At 42.0% G+C, this 18,101-nt stretch overlaps 1 protein-coding gene across 1 annotated transcript in view; it reads right to left on the minus strand.

Annotated features, from left to right (window-relative positions):
• LOC139563107 (metabotropic glutamate receptor 2-like) overlaps positions 1-18,101 on the minus strand; it is a 74,985-nt gene that overhangs the window by 40,976 nt on the left and 15,908 nt on the right. Inside the window, exon 3 of the mRNA XM_071381392.1 lies at positions 6,972-7,636. Within this exon, the coding sequence (XP_071237493.1) occupies positions 6,972-7,487 (516 nt within the window). The 5' untranslated portion in view covers positions 7,488-7,636. The remainder of the gene's footprint in view (positions 1-6,971; positions 7,637-18,101) is intronic.

An 18,101-nucleotide genomic window follows, 5' to 3' on the forward strand; every position in this document is an offset into this window, starting at 1 on the left:
TTATATTTAGTGTTAGCAATCTAGCAAATGTGTTTTGAGTTTTCACTTCCTCATGGTGGTGAATTAGCCCCAAAATAAATGTGCCTATGATATTAGTGCACATAAAGATGTAGGAAAATTCATCTAAATTCAACAACACAATTCAGAAAATTCTGGAGTCCTATTTTGACATTAAAATATAACCCTAATAATACCCTATTGTCAACCTACAATTCATGGCAATCACTGGATTAGGTTGTACATCAAAATATCTTGAATCATGCATTCCTGCTTGGACAGATGAAACAACTTATTTATTGAATAGCTTACCATCTCAGTAGTCTATTACACAGTGTCAGGCACTGTGGATGACTTTATAAGGTGATAAAAAATATATTATATTGTGTGGCGCCGCAGAAAAAAATTGGTGCAACCAAATTATGAGCTGGTGCCACCAACTGAAAAGGTTAGTGGCACCAGTGCCACTAGGGGAAAATGTTAGTCTGGAGCATTGTCAAGGGGTGTGATTTTTATCTGCTGCAGAGTAATGTGTTCCTCTGCCAATTTGGCTGTTGGGAAGAGAATCATGCGATAGTATGTTATGCCGAAACATATGCTGGTACAACAAGGCTATGTATGTTTGTGCACATGGAAGTCAGTGATTTATGTTTACTATAGATTAATGAGGCAATAAAAATGTGATGTGACTAAAATGAGACTGAACTAAAAGGGCATTTAGTTGACTAAAATGGCCCACTGTTTTTGTCATTTTGACAATAACTAGACTAAATCATTATTTAAAATGTGACAACTTAGTGATCTATTAGTTAAAATAACTAAGACTAGACTAAATCTAAAAAGAGTGGCAAAATTAACACTGACACACACACACACACATGCGCACACGCACACACACACACACACACACACACACAAACAGACGCAGCCTGTGAGATGTTATTGGATCGGCTGACAGTGCTCTTTACAAGGAAGTCACCCACAGCCAAATCAACCACATGTTAATGACCTCTATTAAAACTTCCTCCCACCTCCACACCAACAACAATGCAAGGCTCAGAGTGAGTGACCACAAAAATACCCCAACACACACACACACGCCTGCACGCCTGCACGCCTGCACGTCTGCACGCCTGCACACCTGCACACACAAACACATTGTTCTGCATCATTTGTTTGCAGAGCCTGTGTAATGCTATTTTCTCCCCAGTCTCCCGCATTGCATTTGTAAAAAAGTCTGAAACAATTCCAGGTATTTTTTATTTCATCATAGTTGATACCAGAGGATATAAGCTTGTCATGCATATTTATGCATATAATTACATTCAAAATGCAGTGTGGAACACCCAGAGGTTCTGAACAAAAAAATGAACATTTATTTAATGTCACCTTGTGAGAGAGAAGGAAACAAAGACAACAACAGTTCTCTGGGAAATGGGAGGAACAAAAGGTTTGTGTGTGTGTGTGTGTGTGTGTGTGTGTGTGTGTGTGTGTGTGTGTGTGTGTGTGTGTGTGTGTGTGTGTGTGTGTGTGTGTGTGTGTGTGTGTGTGTGTGTGTGTGTGTGTGTGTGTGTGTGTGTGTGTGCATGCGAGTTTGTGTGAGCGCACGTGGATATAGATTGTCTGGCATTAACAATGCCTGTCTCTGTGTGGTACGCACGGGCTTCTTGAATCACACTTCTTTCAACCTCCACTGATTCCCTCACTTCTAAACGACATTCTGCCGCACTAATTAGCGTCCCTCACCGTAGTTTGCAAAAATGGAAAGTTTTTAAAATCACAGGTTCAGGTAGGAGAAGGTGGGAGGAGGTGAGGAGGGAGGGAGGGAGGGAAGAAGGGAGAGAGGGAGATGGCAATGATACCGCACAAGACCCTTTTGAAGTTCACACCAAAGGAGAAGTATTTTTTACCCTGCATTGCAATCTCTGTGTGATGCTCAGCTCAGTTTGAAACACAAACACACACAGTGAGAGATTCATCCACCCGCCTAGCCACTCTGACACATAATCAACACTTATACAATACTCTAGCACACTCTAAACCTGGGGCTCGATTCAATCCGTATCGAGCTGAAGATCAGCGCTGTAGTGCGATTGAAATTGAAAGGTCATTTCAGATTTAGCTGACATATGCAGCGTTTACCGTGAACGCAGGAACATTGTATTTAAATGTCAATCAGGCTACGACACAGAACTTCAGCACTACGGAGTGATTCGAGCCCCTACACTCCAACATCTACCTCATAATTACTATTATCCACCCTGAGATAACAACACCCCAAATCACAGTGGACCTCCGTCCTCAAACAACTCATATTGCCTCAAGTTATGAGAGTTGTAAAATAGATTTTAGTAATGTGATTGGGTGTGCCGAGTCTCTTTTTCTAATTCGCTGAATTTATGGATTGATATCTAACACCTGCTCTAAGACATTGAATGTTCATATGCAATATTTTCCTATTTTGATCTACAGGACACCATGCAGATATGGGGCTGGTATATCTGAGGTTAATTTAAGGTGACAAATAGAGAGACTTTCTAGAATATTCACATGGAGTGAGGTGTTGTTTTGTGAGGAGTTCACACAAAGCCTTCTGTCTGAATACAAAGCACGACCACAGAATGCTCGGACTGGTTAACAAACAGACCATCTTAGTAGACATGTCTGTCAAGTAGAAGGTATGTGTTGAACATGTAGAAATACAAGTCTGACCACAATAAGCATCACGCATACATATTCTATTTCTAGTTGTGGTGGGTAAACAGTAGCAGCATAGCTAATATAAAGAGCATCATTTTTGATACACTTTGAAATGGATAGGGTATATCCTTATCATTTGCACCATGCACAAATCAATTCCACACGGATTCAATTTCTACTTGTGGTGGTTGGTTAGCAATAGCACAATTTATAAAGCCTAAAGAGCATCATTTCCAGTATGCAATTAAACTTGTCAGCTACCTATCATTTGGCACCTGAACTAAGTGTAATTTAGTCATCAGTGATGCTTTGCCCCCAGCCTCATCCCAGATGGTGATAAAGCGTTTTCACATCAACGAGAGAAAAAACAGCTAATCCAAACGGGTAGGATGCTGTCCCATGTGCTCTCTGTCTGAGTTTCCTGTTATAGCCTATGGATGTGTCCCAAATGGCACCGTGCGGAGGCTGTGAATGACTGGTTCTGACGCCCATGCATACATGCACCACCAGATGGCCAGCACATCACACAACCCCCTCACAGGCAGCCCTTGGCCCCAGTGACGGGCATCTAGGCTGGGGCAGTGTCGCTGCGTCTTTCCCCCACCACAGTCAGGTGGAGAGGTCCGTGCCAAGATTCTCAGTTTCTCTGTGGCCCTGTTGCACCCTACAGATGGGAAAAGCAAAGCAGCTCCTCTGAAGGATGCAGACAGCATCACAGAATTGAATAGATTTCTATATGAGTGTTATATTGTATCATATTGTATTATTACTTTGACATATTATTACTTTTCTATTATTTCTCTATTTTCTCTCTCTCTGCATTGTTGGGAAAGGCCCGTAAGTAAGCATTTTGCTGTTAGTCTACACCTGTTATTTACGAAGCATGTGACAAATAAACATTTTTGCAAACCTTTGTGTGCGATAGTCCTGTAGAGTATCCCTGCCTGGCTCTTTTTCCCAATCACGGTGAAGTATCCAGTCCCTTTCAGCTTACCTGTCACTGACTGTCATTGACCACAAAAGGGGCCACAGATGGCCACACAGGTCCATTAAGCTCTACTCTCTCAGTAGGGAGGCCTTGTGTTTGCTGCGGTCTCAACTGACTCAACTGAAGTGTATAATACAATCCCTGCTGTGTTGTCTGGTGTTTCTCTACCAAACAAAGAGCTACAGGTGTACTATTTGAATTTGATCACTATGTGGCAGGACATGCAAATTGTAGTGTATTTGAGGTTTAAAAAGCCTTCTAAAGTTTGTAATTTCCACTTTAAAATGCCAGAGTTGATTTATCTTAACAAAAAATGTATCAACCTCTACAAAAATGTACATTAATTTTAACCCACATAAAAATGTACATTTCCTGTTGTCGCAAAATACTTTTTTTGCTGTGAGAAACTGGTCAAATTAATATTGTCACGCCCTGACCTTAGAGATCCTTTTTAGGTCTCTATTTTGGTTTGGTCAGGGCGTGAGTTGGGGTGGGCATTCTATGTCTGGTGTTCTATGTTTTCTTTTCTGTGTGTTTGGCCGGGTGTGGTTCTCAATCAGAGGCAGCTCTATCATTGTCTCTGATTGAGAACCATACTTAGGTAGCCTTTTTCCACCTGTTTGTTGTGGGTAGTTGTTTTCTGTTTTGTGTGTTCACACCTGACAGGACTGTTTCGTTTCGTTCATTCTCTTTATTATTTTGTTTAGTGTTCTGTTGTATTTAATAAACATGGACACTTACCACGCTGCGTTTTGGTCCACTCCTTCTTCCCAGGACGATCGTTACAAATATAGAATATCTGTATAGACCTTCCCCAGAAATGTATTTTATGCGAGCTCTGAACAAAATCTTTAATTAGACCTTAAAAGTTCAATCGACTTCAATAGAGAATGCAGAATCGGGAAAAAGAATGCAGATCCACTGGAAACATGCTTACTGAATGGCCCAAAGGAACAGTAATTTTACTCTGTTTTGGGATGACATTATAAATGATCCTTTTCTGGGTTTTCTTTAAGAAGGGAACAGAACTCTCTCTGTTAGATCCCACCTCTATAGACCATATAGTTAAATTGTCCTAGCTACAATCTCATTGATCAACTATTGAATGACTCAATATCCTCAGTCTTCGTCAGGCATAAACTGTTCAATACAATTTAACTTCATGACTTAATGAGCAGAAGCTTAATCATCAAATCAAATCAAATTTAGTTATATAGCCCTTTTTACATCAGCTGATATCTCAAAGTGCTGTACAGAAACCCAGCTTAAAACCCCAAACAGCAAGCAATGCAGGTGTAGAAGCACGGTGGCTAGGAAAAACTCCCATGAAAGGCCAAAATCAAGCATCCACAAGCTACTGTGCCTCACATCTGACAGAGAGAGCCATCTATCAAGTCATTTGTTATAACACCGAGTTGCTATAAGATGTGTGTTCTGTTCCTTCATCATTTTGATTGCTTTATCTCACTTGCTAGGAAGCATTGGCAAAATACTGCACTTGATAAATCATTCCAGAATTGACGCACCGATGTGAACTATGTCTGTGTCACCTATGGCCCCTGGTCAAAGGTAGTGCACTACATTGGGAAAAGGGTACGATTTGAGATGCAAACTATATTTCACCAAGGATTGGCACTTAACAAAGGCATAGTAAAGTCACAGTTCATATGATGTGTGATCATATTCTGATCTTATTCACATCCTTACGTGTCTTGACTGGCATGGTGCTAATGGATTCTGAAGCAGACATGCTGTAACACTCCATGATGACATGTTCTGTCTGTGGGATCACTTCATCATCAGCAATATGCACACACACACACACACACACACACACACACACACACACACACACACACACACACACACACACACACACACACACACACACACACACACACACACACACACACACACACACACACACACACACACACACACACACACACACACACACACACACACACACACACACACACACACACACGCACACTGTACACTTCTCTATCAGGTCCATCGTTGACATGATCCTTACCTAACAACATCGCTCCCAGTGTAATGTCCTGTCTCTGAATTATTAAATTATTCACACAGGCATCCTCTCCTTTACGCCTAGTGCATCATGGGTAATTACAGTTAGCCCTGGGAGTGGAGAACAGGTGTTAATTAAGTAGCTATGTATTGGACGTAGGGGCTTCTCTTCATAGGTTTCAAGAAAGGTCAGAGTTCTCCGTGTGGCGTACGGAAGTTATCACACTGACAAAGTGACAGAGGTCTCTGTGGACAAACGCCGTAGAGGAGCAGAGCTTCAAACGGCTAATGTGGGCAGCTACTGCAAGCCTCCCAGGGGATAATTATTCCAGCCCGACCAAAGCCAAACTAAATGTACAGAACTGGAACTAGAGGCAAGTGGAGGTAGGTGGGGATGGGATGCAACCCGTTTCCAGTGACTGTTGTCTTCTCTTTTTTTAAAGTGTTTTTCCCCCGGTATACTACACTTCCTATCCAACATGACACCATCTTAAAGACACAGTGTAGACACTTACAGACATAGCAACCCACTCATAAACATAAACACACACACACATGTACACACATGTACACACGTACACACACAAAGACACACAAACACAATATTTGGAGTACTAACTCATGAAACAGGAATACGACATCATCTCAGCCGGGACCAATTAGTTACAGAGAGCTTTGAATCGTCAGCGAAAGCCGAGAACTGAATCCCACTCCATCTTAGCTCTTTCTCTTACTGCCGCTAGTTAAACCTGAATACTGATATCACGTTAACAGCACGTCTCTACCAGCACGTCTCACATCTATCTACCAGCAGGTATATGCAGGCATAGGCACAGAAAAAAGACAAATTCAACACCTGATACCTAATGTGCAAAGAGAATAATACTGTGTGGCTAATAGCTAAAAAGACTGCATAGCTGCATCCTCCAAGGCTCGTTTCGGAACCTGCGATGACTGAAAGAAACTGACCAAAACTAAGTTGTCCTATTTGCTGGTGGGTAATGGTAGCCTACCTTACTCTCAACTGTTTGTCATGTGTAATATATTAGACATAATCAAATTTCACATTGTATGAGGATTCATTAGTAGTATTTTATACGTTTTTTATTACACATGGAGGGGTGGGGGCTTAGACTCCTATGGGTGGGGTGTGAGATGACGAGGTGTAAAGGTACCTGTATGGACCATAGGCTGTATAGAACTGACTGGACACAGTCATAGCCAGTTAATGAATGGATTTCTATGTGAAACGTACCTGGATGGAAACGTCACTGTAGGAGCCCCCGATGACTCCAGAAATGGCCAGAGGGACATCATCCTGGATGGGGTTGGATCCGTCTGGACAGATGAACCCCGGCTCGTGCACCTTAGTGAGGGAGGCGCGTACAAACTCCAGGCTCTGCTCCAGAGCGTAGGTGTCCTTAGAGCAGGTGTCCAGGATGTGGGCTCCCAGCTTGAGGCCTGGCAGCAGCCTCTCGTCCGCGTTGATCTCGTCCAGCGCTAAAAGCATCGCCTCCAGTCTCTGGATCCCTCTCTGCTCGTTGATCTTCCCACAGTCCTCCACCCCCTCACCCTTCTCGTGCACCGGGAACAGTCCGCCGATCACCAGGTCCCCGTCGATGGTGATCTCCCTCTTGGTGGAAGGGGGGAATCTGTTGTTAGGGCTGGCCAGGGCCTCAGAGATGAGCAGGTCAAAGAGGAGCAGGTGAAGGGACCACCAAGGGGCAGCCTTGGCCCAGAGCCCAGGGCAGAGGAGGCCGGTGGTGGGCATGGTCAGGTCGTCTAGCTGGGGTCAGTGTAGTGGGTCGTGGGTAGGTGGGTGTAGGAGTGGGACACAGAAGGGTCTTACAGGGGCTGAGGCTGGGCGAGGTGGATCACTCTAGAGCCCACTCTTGACACTCATGTCATCTTGGTTATTCACTGCAAGTGGAGGAGAGGAAAATTAATAATATATCATTGTTCATGTTACAATTCCAGTAATGTTATGGTACTTCAGTTATAAAAGTGACTGATACAAATTTGTAATTCAAAGAGCATTTTTGCCCCCTCCAAAATAAAAGCACAGAATTTATTCCAAACCATCCAAATTGAGGTTCACAGATGCTCTTTGCTCCTACTCATGGCAGGAAGGTGTGAAAATCCAGATTTTCCTCACTACCTCCAGTCCAGTTTAAAGGGAAACTTCACAATTTTGTCAACAAGGCTCTTTATCCACTTCCCCACAGTCAGAAGATCTCGTGGATACCATTTTTATGTCTCCGTGTCCAGTATGAAGGAAGTTAGAGTTAGTTGCGCTTACGCTATGGCTGGAAGTCTATGGGTATCATAGACTTCCAGACATTGCACTAACGCTAGTTAGCATTGGCTTTTGAAACTAACTCTAACTTCCTTCATACTGGACACAGACATACAAATGGTATACACACGTTCATCTGTCTCTGGGGAAGTGGCCTCGTTGCCGAAATCCCGAAGTATCCCTTTAAGGTGTAAAGGGAATAGATATCTTCATTTTTCCCATACATCTTTGAACAACCTCTACATGTTTATTTACAGCCCTTCTATAAGAGCTCTCTTTCTTAAAGACTGCAGGTGTTTGTGACTCTCGGCACATTCCTCAAGATGCACTTCACCCCAGCAACCTATCTTGTGCCACATAACCAGACTGTCAGCCATCTCAACAGATGAGTGAGTGAGTATGTGCCACTGTGTGTGTGTGTGTGTGTGTCTGTCTGTGTGTGTGTGTGTGTGTATTTGTGACCCGTTTCAGGAAGCTAGGCGTATGTCGCACGTCACTACTTCACAGAAGAGGCATTTGAATGTAATTTATTTATCAAAATGTGTTTTTTGGCAGAAATGCCTTCTGGAACATGTGAACTTTCATCTGCCTTAATAAAAAATGAGGATGCCATCTGTAAATACTAATAAAATTGTTAAATTACGAGCTTAGTTGGTTTACCCACGAAAAAAGACGGGAACCTTCCCGCTAGCCATGATTGGCTGAGATAATGGATGGGCTGAACGTGCAGATAGATGAGTTCAGATTGGTCTGCCATGTAGCATGCATTGATGCCCTTAGTTTAGCAGGCACTATCGACAAAGATTAGTGGGAAAAAGTTTTAGTTATAGCATAATGTTAGCTAGCTAGCTCACATTGAACCTAGTTGGTTAGCTTTAACTACCTGTACATTCATACTAGAGCATTTCATGCATGGTGCCTAGCTATGACAATCAGTGTTGTATTGCTAGTAGTATGGGTTGGGATTATGGTTCATTGTTTAGCTAGCTACATGTCATAAGAAAATCATAAGAAAATACTCCACTTTGCCAGATGATTACATGACCCATCAAGTTAGCCAGGTGTCTCTGTGGGTGATTACGGCCATATATTGTATTTCATGAACATGTGTATGTGTCTAGACAATAGTGACCCATCCACTTAGCTAAATGTGGCTGGGGGGTGGTTATCACATTTCTTTCACGTCCCATCAATTTAGACAAGTGTGTCTGGTAGGGGTGTGCTGATATGGCCATACTCATATTCGTAATCGTATCTGTAAATTGACACGTGACAGTTGGATAGGATGATACACGTGATCAGAAAAAACTGAAGTGTTTTAACATTCCTAAATAGTTGTTGGTAATTTACCTCCCTGCATGTTCTCACTGAAAAGAAATATGCCGATTAGGAGCAGCTCGCGGAGGTGTCAGTGCGTATGTGTGTCTGTGTCTGTGTCCTCATTTTGTTGCAGGCAGCCAAGTTTGCTGTCACTCAGTCAGAATGTGCATTAGCATTTTAGCTTTTTTCCCTACCCTTACCCAACTTGTTAGATATTATGCACATTGATAGCTTGATAGCAAATGTCCTCGCAATGTGATTTATCATAGTAGCAGGCAGCAACAATCTAAATGATCAGACCGAAAACATGCAAAGAAAAGTCATCCTGAAATTATGAGGAGAAATAGATCTTCACTCTATCCAATCAGAGCAGTAGTATCAACAGCAGCAGTATCAAGTATCAAGCCAGTTGAGTTATTTAGACCATGCAAACGAGTGACTCAAAGACAGTACAGTATGGTTCAGAAACTCTCTGACTAACACATGAGAAACATGCTTGTTGGCACCCCAAAAAGTTCTCGGATCATAATTGTATCAAGACAATTGCTCATATCCGTTTATCACGATCGTTGGTTGAATTAATGGACCAAGGCGCAGCGTGCATAGAGTTCCACATGTTTATTGGATGAAACTCACAGAAAACAATAAAGCGCAAAATGAAATGTGAAACTAATGTAGTGCTCGCAGGCAACTAGACATAGACAAGATCCCACAAAAACCCAGTGGGAAAAAGCTGCCTGAATATGATCCCCAATCAGAGACAACGATAGACAGCTGCCTCTGATTGGGAACCATACCAGGCCAACATAGAAAGGAAAAAACTAGACTACCCACCCTAGTCACACCCTGACCTAACCTAAATAGAGAATAAAAAGGATCTCTAAGGTCAGGGTGTGACACCGTTATTATACTTGTTTTGTCCGACTACTCGGCACACCCCTAAGCATCATCTAATAATTATTAAATATTTATACAATATTTTTATCTGGACACTTTCTATTTTTTATATTGCTACTATGCAAATATAGAAGTAACCATTTCACTGTGACAAATAAATGTTGATTTTATTTGTGTGTTTACCAGAGATGGTAATGTGAAGAACAACATCACCTGCACCAAGGTCAGATTAGGATATAGGCCAAGGTCTAGATAAAGTGTATTTTAACCTGGAGTTTTTCTTTATTGTAGGCTAGTACTTTCACAATTTTTAGTTTTGAAATCTTTGGTTGATTAAAGAGATGGGTGGGGCTAAGGCTTAAGAGGGTATAAACAATGCTGAATAGGTGTAGACAAAGAAGAGCTCTCCAGTAGGTGTACCAAAACATTCAAGGGCCATTTTCTCAAAAGTGAGGTTACAAGTTCATTAACTTTCAAAGCATAATTACTTTCCAATTGTTCCTCAACTGCAGTGTATGATATACAATTTGTAGCTCTGATTCTCTACTTTTCTCCAATGTAAAAAACACAATTTCAAATGTTGCTACATAAGACCGAATCGAGGTGGTTGGTCACGTTTCACTCCTCTGCCTGGATTTCCCAGCACCCAAATCTACTGCCCTCTAGACATTTAAATACCTATATTCTCCCATTTTTTCCTAATTCCTAATCTCTTTTTCTCTGTCTTTCTCTCTCTTCCACAGCCACACAGACTCTACCTCTGAGTTTCTCTCCCACCCTTCCTCTTTCTACCATTTTGCGCATAATTAAAAAATAATTATAAATAACAATGCTTCAGTTAAAGTACCACTGGTTCATGTGGTTCCTATTAGCCTGATAGCCTTGTCTGCATCCTAAATGGAACCATATTCCCTATAGTGCACTACTTTTGAACAGGACCCATATGGCTCGTGGCAAAAGAAGTGGACTAGGTAGGGAATATGGTGCCATTTCGGATGCACAACTTGTAATCTGTCAATTATAATGCTCCCTGAGTATGTTTCCATGTGTTTGTGCTCTTCATCGAAACATGATAGAAAGTCAAATTCTGGGCAGTCCAATCTATCATCTGTGTGCATGTCACGTGTCACTTGTTGATAGATATCACGTTCCTAAAGTTAGCATTTTCCACCTTGGCAAGTTTATTGCCTGTATTTGTAGCAATAGCAGTAGGAAAGGCTTCCACATAAGACATGAAAAAAAGGGCAGCACATGTTTCATACTAGTGTAGAAAGTGATGTACTGTTAATGTCTCCTCGCCACGAGAGGGCGTACTCACTCTATGGAATACTTGACCTGGGAAAAGATTATTGGGGTTCATGCATGTTCCCGGGTGGTCTTTTGAACTAGCCTTTGATGTATTACTTGTTCTATGTAAAGCTAGCAGTTGGATATTACATATTAATCATCTAAGTGATAAGCTATTAGGCTCATCTTCATATCCACACCTTACATAATAGGTGACAGAGGCTGGGGAACAGAACTTTACAGTTTCTGTTAGGAATTACAGACTTTATATGCTGTTTTGCATGACGGTGCTACTGACCACAGCACTGAACTAGCTAGCATGCAAACTGTGAATGAATGAGCCTCTGCTGTGAAGCTTTCTATTCAAGACCAAGAACTGCGGTTGAAAATTAGCCGGCTGGCTAAAACTGGTAACTTTTACTAAAACGTTGATTAATGTGCACTGTCCCTGTAAAAATACAAATAAATTCAAACTATGCAACCAAGCAGACTTACGAAAGGACTATACAATTACAAGTGAGTGGAATAACAAACGGACAAAACAGCTAAAATGTGAGAGGAATTAAATTTGATATCTGATTCAAGATATATCAATAATTCAAGAATGTCAGACTCAAAGGAGGATAGGAGAGGCGAGAGGAAAGGCGAGAGCTTGCTGCTGTTAACAAAGTTATATATTATAAAGTGGATCTGCTCCAACCATTTCATGGTGATGGAAAGGACAAGGAGAGTTTTACTCTAAGGATTTTTGGGGGGGAATTACCTGTCAAAGCTTGTGCTGACACAACAGACAATGATTTAGCCACAATCCTTCCAACCAAACTGGATTTCTCTGCCACAAGCAACTCAATTTTCTATGGGAAAACTATTGGAAAGTTTGATGTTTTTGGTGGAAAGCAATACTCTTTTTCAGAGTTAATGCTCACACTCAAGGACGTTCCTTTTGAGTAGTCAAGGGAGGCAGATGAGGTTTTCAAATACTTGAAACAGACCCTCTCAGTGCCACCTATCGTGTCATTCCCTGACTTTTCCCGAGCCCTTCCTCATTCACTGTGATGCATCCAAGATGGCAGTTGGTGCTGTTCTCAGTCAAGTGCAGAATGGCAGAGAATCAGTGATCGCCTATGCTAGTCACATATTCAACCCATCTGAGAGAAACTGGTCCACACATGACAAGGAACTCTACGCTATAGTGTGGTCCATCCGATATTTCATACACTATCTGGGAGGCAATCCGTTCAAGGTCGTAGCTGATCACATACCACACGTGTGCTCAGGATGATCCCACTGGACAATGACCCTACAGGGCGGAGAGCACGATGGGCACTGGAACTCAATGTTTACAACTACGTGGTCAAACACAGGGAAGGAAGAAACATGCCAATGGCACTGTGTTGTCACTCCACCCAGCCCGTCTGACATCTCCTCAAAGTCCCCATCACAGTACGCCTCCTCCGTAACATCCAGACTACTGTTGGCCTTTGCTGATGCCAACTCCCAGTTACATCTGGCTTGGGGGAAAAAACAGGAGGAGCAATATAACAAGGGAACTGTTTTCAAACCATTTGAAGTTGGTGATCTGGTTTTCATGACCGATCCAGCCAAGCTGCACTGCAAACTATCCCTACGTTGGAAGGACCCATCCAAAACCCTACATCTGTTCGACACAGATGTGTCGGAAAAGGTTATTGGTATTCATGTACGTTCCGAGGTGGTCTTTTGAACTATCCTTTGTATGACTTGTTCTATGTGAAGCTAGCAGTTGGATATTAAATATTAATCTTCTAAGAGAGGTTGTTTGGCTAATCTTTATATTGATGCCTTATACTACAATCTAACATGAAAACTCCATGAGATCTTACAGTAAACTCCATGAGACATAAGATGGGAGACTGGACACACGCAAGGCGTAGGAGATCGGGGAGGAAGTCTGGCCACCCTTCATCTATCCGAGAAGATCCAATCCAGCTATCAAACAGCTTTGCCCCGCTTGAGACAGACCTACCAGCCCCGGGAGTCAGCATGGATCCTGGGTGTATACCAACAGGCCGCCCAGTGGCATCCTCTCCAATGGCCACCACAGTTCAGCAGGTCGCTTACCCATTGGATTCCATCACGACCACCATCAATGTAGGCAGCCCTATAGTGAGAGATTTTGGCCTGCCTATGATCTGTGGACCGACCAAGGTCCACTGTCACCCAGGAGCCCATGTCCATGACATCAACTCCCTTCTGCCCACGGTTGTGGCCAAATACTCCATTGACACCATCATCACTCACGTAGGTTTTAACGACTTTCATTTTAGGCGATCATTTTACGCTAGCACAGGGAAGATAATAATTATCTCTTGCCCCCTCCCATGCTATCAAAGGTGTCCGTAACGTTTCAGCCGACTCTTTGCCCTGAACAAGTACCTGAAGAAACTTTGCAATGACAGGAATCTCTTTCTGTGACAACTTTCATTTGCTGTGGGAGCAACCAGAATGTTTTAAAGGAGCCGGGATTCACCCTAACCGCACATTTTGATTTTGTCCATCCACACCAGACGCGATCAGGACACACAGGTTGAAATATCAAAATCAACTCTGAACCAACTATATTACTTTGGGGACATTAAAAAACATTAAACATTCATGGCAATTTAGCTAGCTAGCTTGCTGTTGCTAGATAATTTATCCTCGGACATTAACATTGGCTTGTTATTTTACCTGAAATGCACAAGGACCTCTACTCCGACAATTAAACCACAGATAAAAGGGTAAACCAAGTTAGTTTCTAGTAATCTCTCCTCCTTCAATCTTCTTCTTCTTCTTTGGACTTTATATTGCGGTTGGCAACCAACTTTAAGGTGCATTACCACCACCAACTGGATGGGAGAGTGGACCTCAGTTCACCATTCAATCACTCACGTGGGTATATGCTCCTAAAAACCAATGAGGAGATGGGAGAGATGGGACTTGCAGTGCGTAAAGCGTCACAAATAGAACCAAGTTCTATTTTAGCGCCTGGCGACGCAGACGCTCGTTGACGTGTGCGAGCAGTGTGGATGCAATGATTGAATAACATATACAGTTGAAGTGGGAAGTTTACATACTTAGGTTGGAGTCATTAAAACTAATTTTTCAACCTCTCCACAAACGTATTGTTAACAAACTATAGTTTTGGCAAGTCGGTTAGGACATCTACTTTGTGCATGACACAAGTAATTTTTACAACAATTGTGAACAGACAGATTATTTCACTTATAACTCATTGTATCACAATTCCAGTGGGTCAGAAGTTTACATACACTAAGTTGACTGTGCCTTTAAACAGCTTGGAAAATTCCAGAAAATGATGTCATGGCTTTAGAAGCTTCTGATAGGCAATTTGACATAATTTGAGTCAATTGGAGGTGTACCTGTGGATGGATTTTAAGGCCTACCTTCAAACTCAGTGTCTCTTTGCTTGACATCATGGGAAAATCAAAAGAAATCATCCAAGACCTCAGAAAAAATTTGTAGACCTCCACAAGTCTGGTTCATCCTTGGGAGCAATTTCCAAACGCCTGAAGGTACCACGTTCATCTGTACAAACAATAATACTATAATAAATATAAACACCATGGGACCACGCAGCCGTCATACCGCTCAGGAAGGAGACGCGTTCTGTCTCCTAGAGATGAACGGACTTTGGTGCAAAAAGTGCAAATTAATCCCAGAACAACAGCAAAGGACCTTGTGAAGATGCTGGAGGAAACAGGTACAAAAGTATGTGTATCCACAGTGAAACGAGTCCTATATTGACATAACCTGAAAGGCCGCTCAGCAAGGAAGAAGCCACTGCTCCAAAACCACCATAAAAAAGGCAGACTATGGTTTGCAACTGCACATGGGGACAAAGATCGTACTTTTTGGAGAAATGTCCTCTGGTCTGATGAAACAGAAATATAACTTTTTGGCCATAATGACCATCGTTATGGAAGAAAAAGGGGGATGCTTGCAAGCCGAAGAACACCATCCCAACCGTGGGTGGCAGCATCATGTTGTGGGGGTGCTTTGCTGCAGGAGGGACTGGTGCACTTCAAAAAATAGATGGCATCATGACGTAGGAAAATGATGTGGATATATTGAAGCAACATCTCAAGACATCAGTCAGGAAGTTAAAGCTTGGTCGCAAATGGGTCTTCCAAATGGACAATGACCCCAAGCATGACCCCAAGCATACTTCCAAAGTTGTGGCAAAATGACTTAAGGACAACAAAGTCAAGGTATTGGAGTAGCCATCACAAAGCCCTGACTTCAATCCTGTAGAACATTTGCGGGCAGAACTAAAAATGTGTGTGAGCAAGGAGGCCTACAAACCTGACTCAGTTACACCAGCTCTGTCAGGAGAAATGGACCAAGATTCACCCAACTTATTGTGGGAAGCTTGTGGAAGGCTACCCGAAACGTTTGACCCAAGTTTACCAATTTAAAGGCAGTGCTACCAAATACTAACTGAGTGTATGTAAACTTCTGACCCACTGGGAATGTGATTAAATAAATAAAAGCTGAAATAAATCATTCTCTCTACTATTATTCTGACATTTCATATTCTTAAAATAAAGTGGTGATCCTAACTGACCTAAGACAGGGAATCTTTCTATGATTAAATGTCAGGAATTGTGAAAAACTGAGTTTAAATGTATTTGGCTAAGGTGTATGTAAACTTCCGACTTCAACTGTATGTGTAAATGTATTTTGCAACGCTTGTGCACGTAACGCGAGAGGTGTGGTCAGCATGTAAGCAACACAGAACTTGGAAAGCATAAGCAACTCCTGTTGAAATGGCACTACGGTTGTTGTGAGTAACCTAATTTATGTTACTTTAACTCCACCTTCTGGTGAGTTTATACAAACTGTCATCTTCTACCATTCTGTTAGACTGGAGACTGTCAGAAAACGTGTTTATAACGTTAATAATTTGGTTGTTATTCCATTGGTTACCTCGAGGCAGATTCCCCAGGGGCAGAGTGTCCCACAGTCATTGAATATAGGGCTTTTAAATATTAGAGCAATCACTAGTAAAAGCTTTCTCGTGAATGACCTCATTACTGAGCTCAAAGTTGATTGCATGTTTCTCACTGAAACATGGCTGTCTTCAGACTGTAGTGATTCTCTTATTGAAGACTCCCCCTGGACTACAGCTTTTCATACTCTCTCAGAAAATGGAAAAAGGGTGGGCGGGCAATCTCTATTTTTACTAATACTCTCAGCTGTAAGGATATTTCGTTTGGCGACTTTTGGTCTTTTGAGCATCATGCTATACTGTTTAAATGTCAGCATCCAATGCTGGACATAACCTTGTATAGGCCACCAAAGTCCTGCCCCACTTTATTTAATGATTTATCTGAATTATGTCCTTGAGAACTATGATAAAATCATTGTGTTGGGCGATTTTAATATTCATGCTGAGAAAGAGACTGACTAAAAGGCCGTTAAATGTATGAATCTTTTGAGCTCTATGGACTTTTCCCAACATGCTACTGGGCCCACTCATAACCGCGGCCATACTCTGGACCTGTTAATTACCAAGGGGCTTTCTATTGACATATCCTCTATTGTTGATGTTGCTTTATCTGATCACCACTGTGTATTTTTTACTACCTTGTTGCCCATAGCACAGGGTAATACTGAACACATTATTAAGAAACACTATCCTACCTCTGAAGTTGCTACAGATTTTATTGAATGTATGAACAATTCTCCACCACCTATTCAGCCTTCCTCTTGTGATGATTTAGTTGATAACTTTAATAGAAAATGAAGGGCAACCATTGATGACATAGCTCCATTAAAGTTGAAAAAGGCCACATCACCCTTGGATGAGTGAGGAAATTAATCAATTAAAGAGAAATTACAGAAAGGCAGAGCGGAAGTTGAGAAAGTCAAAGTTGCAGGTCCGTTATGATATTCTGAGAGAGCAACTTGGCATATATAAAAAGGCAATTAGAAATGCCAGACGGGCTCATTTTTCTAACTTGATCACTATTAATCAGAATAATTTGAGAGTGGTCTTCTCGACCATTGATGGCCTGATAAATCCTACCCCCTCAAACCTATTTGAACTTCCCTCCACATCTAAATGTGATGACTGTGCGGCTTATTTAAGAGATAAGATAATCAACATTAGGCTGGGTATCAGTCAAGCAAAACCTGATGAGAAGTTTGATGATATGTTCCCTAGTCTACCACGCAAAGGCACTACAGATTTATTTTCCCTGTTTGACACAGACATGCTCAGGAAAGTGATATTACAACTTAAGACTTCTACCGGCCTTCTAGATCCTAACCCCACCACCTTCTTCAAAAATAGTTTTTAATAGCATATCTGAAGAAGGCAGCCTTAGTTAAAGTGGGAGATTATCTTAGAGCCAACCGAGATGCCAAACAGCTCGCTGTCCTTGTACTCTTGGATTTAAGTGCTGCATTCGACACTGTTGACCATGATGTCCTTCTGGACAGACTGGAGAGGTGGATTAGTTTGGGTTCGGTACTGTTCAGTTTATATATGTTACAAGGGGTAACATATATAAACTGAACAGTACCGGACCCAAAATCAAA

Source organism: Salvelinus alpinus, chromosome 2, assembly GCF_045679555.1.
Source record: "Salvelinus alpinus chromosome 2, SLU_Salpinus.1, whole genome shotgun sequence".
NCBI lineage: Eukaryota > Metazoa > Chordata > Actinopteri > Salmoniformes > Salmonidae > Salvelinus > Salvelinus alpinus.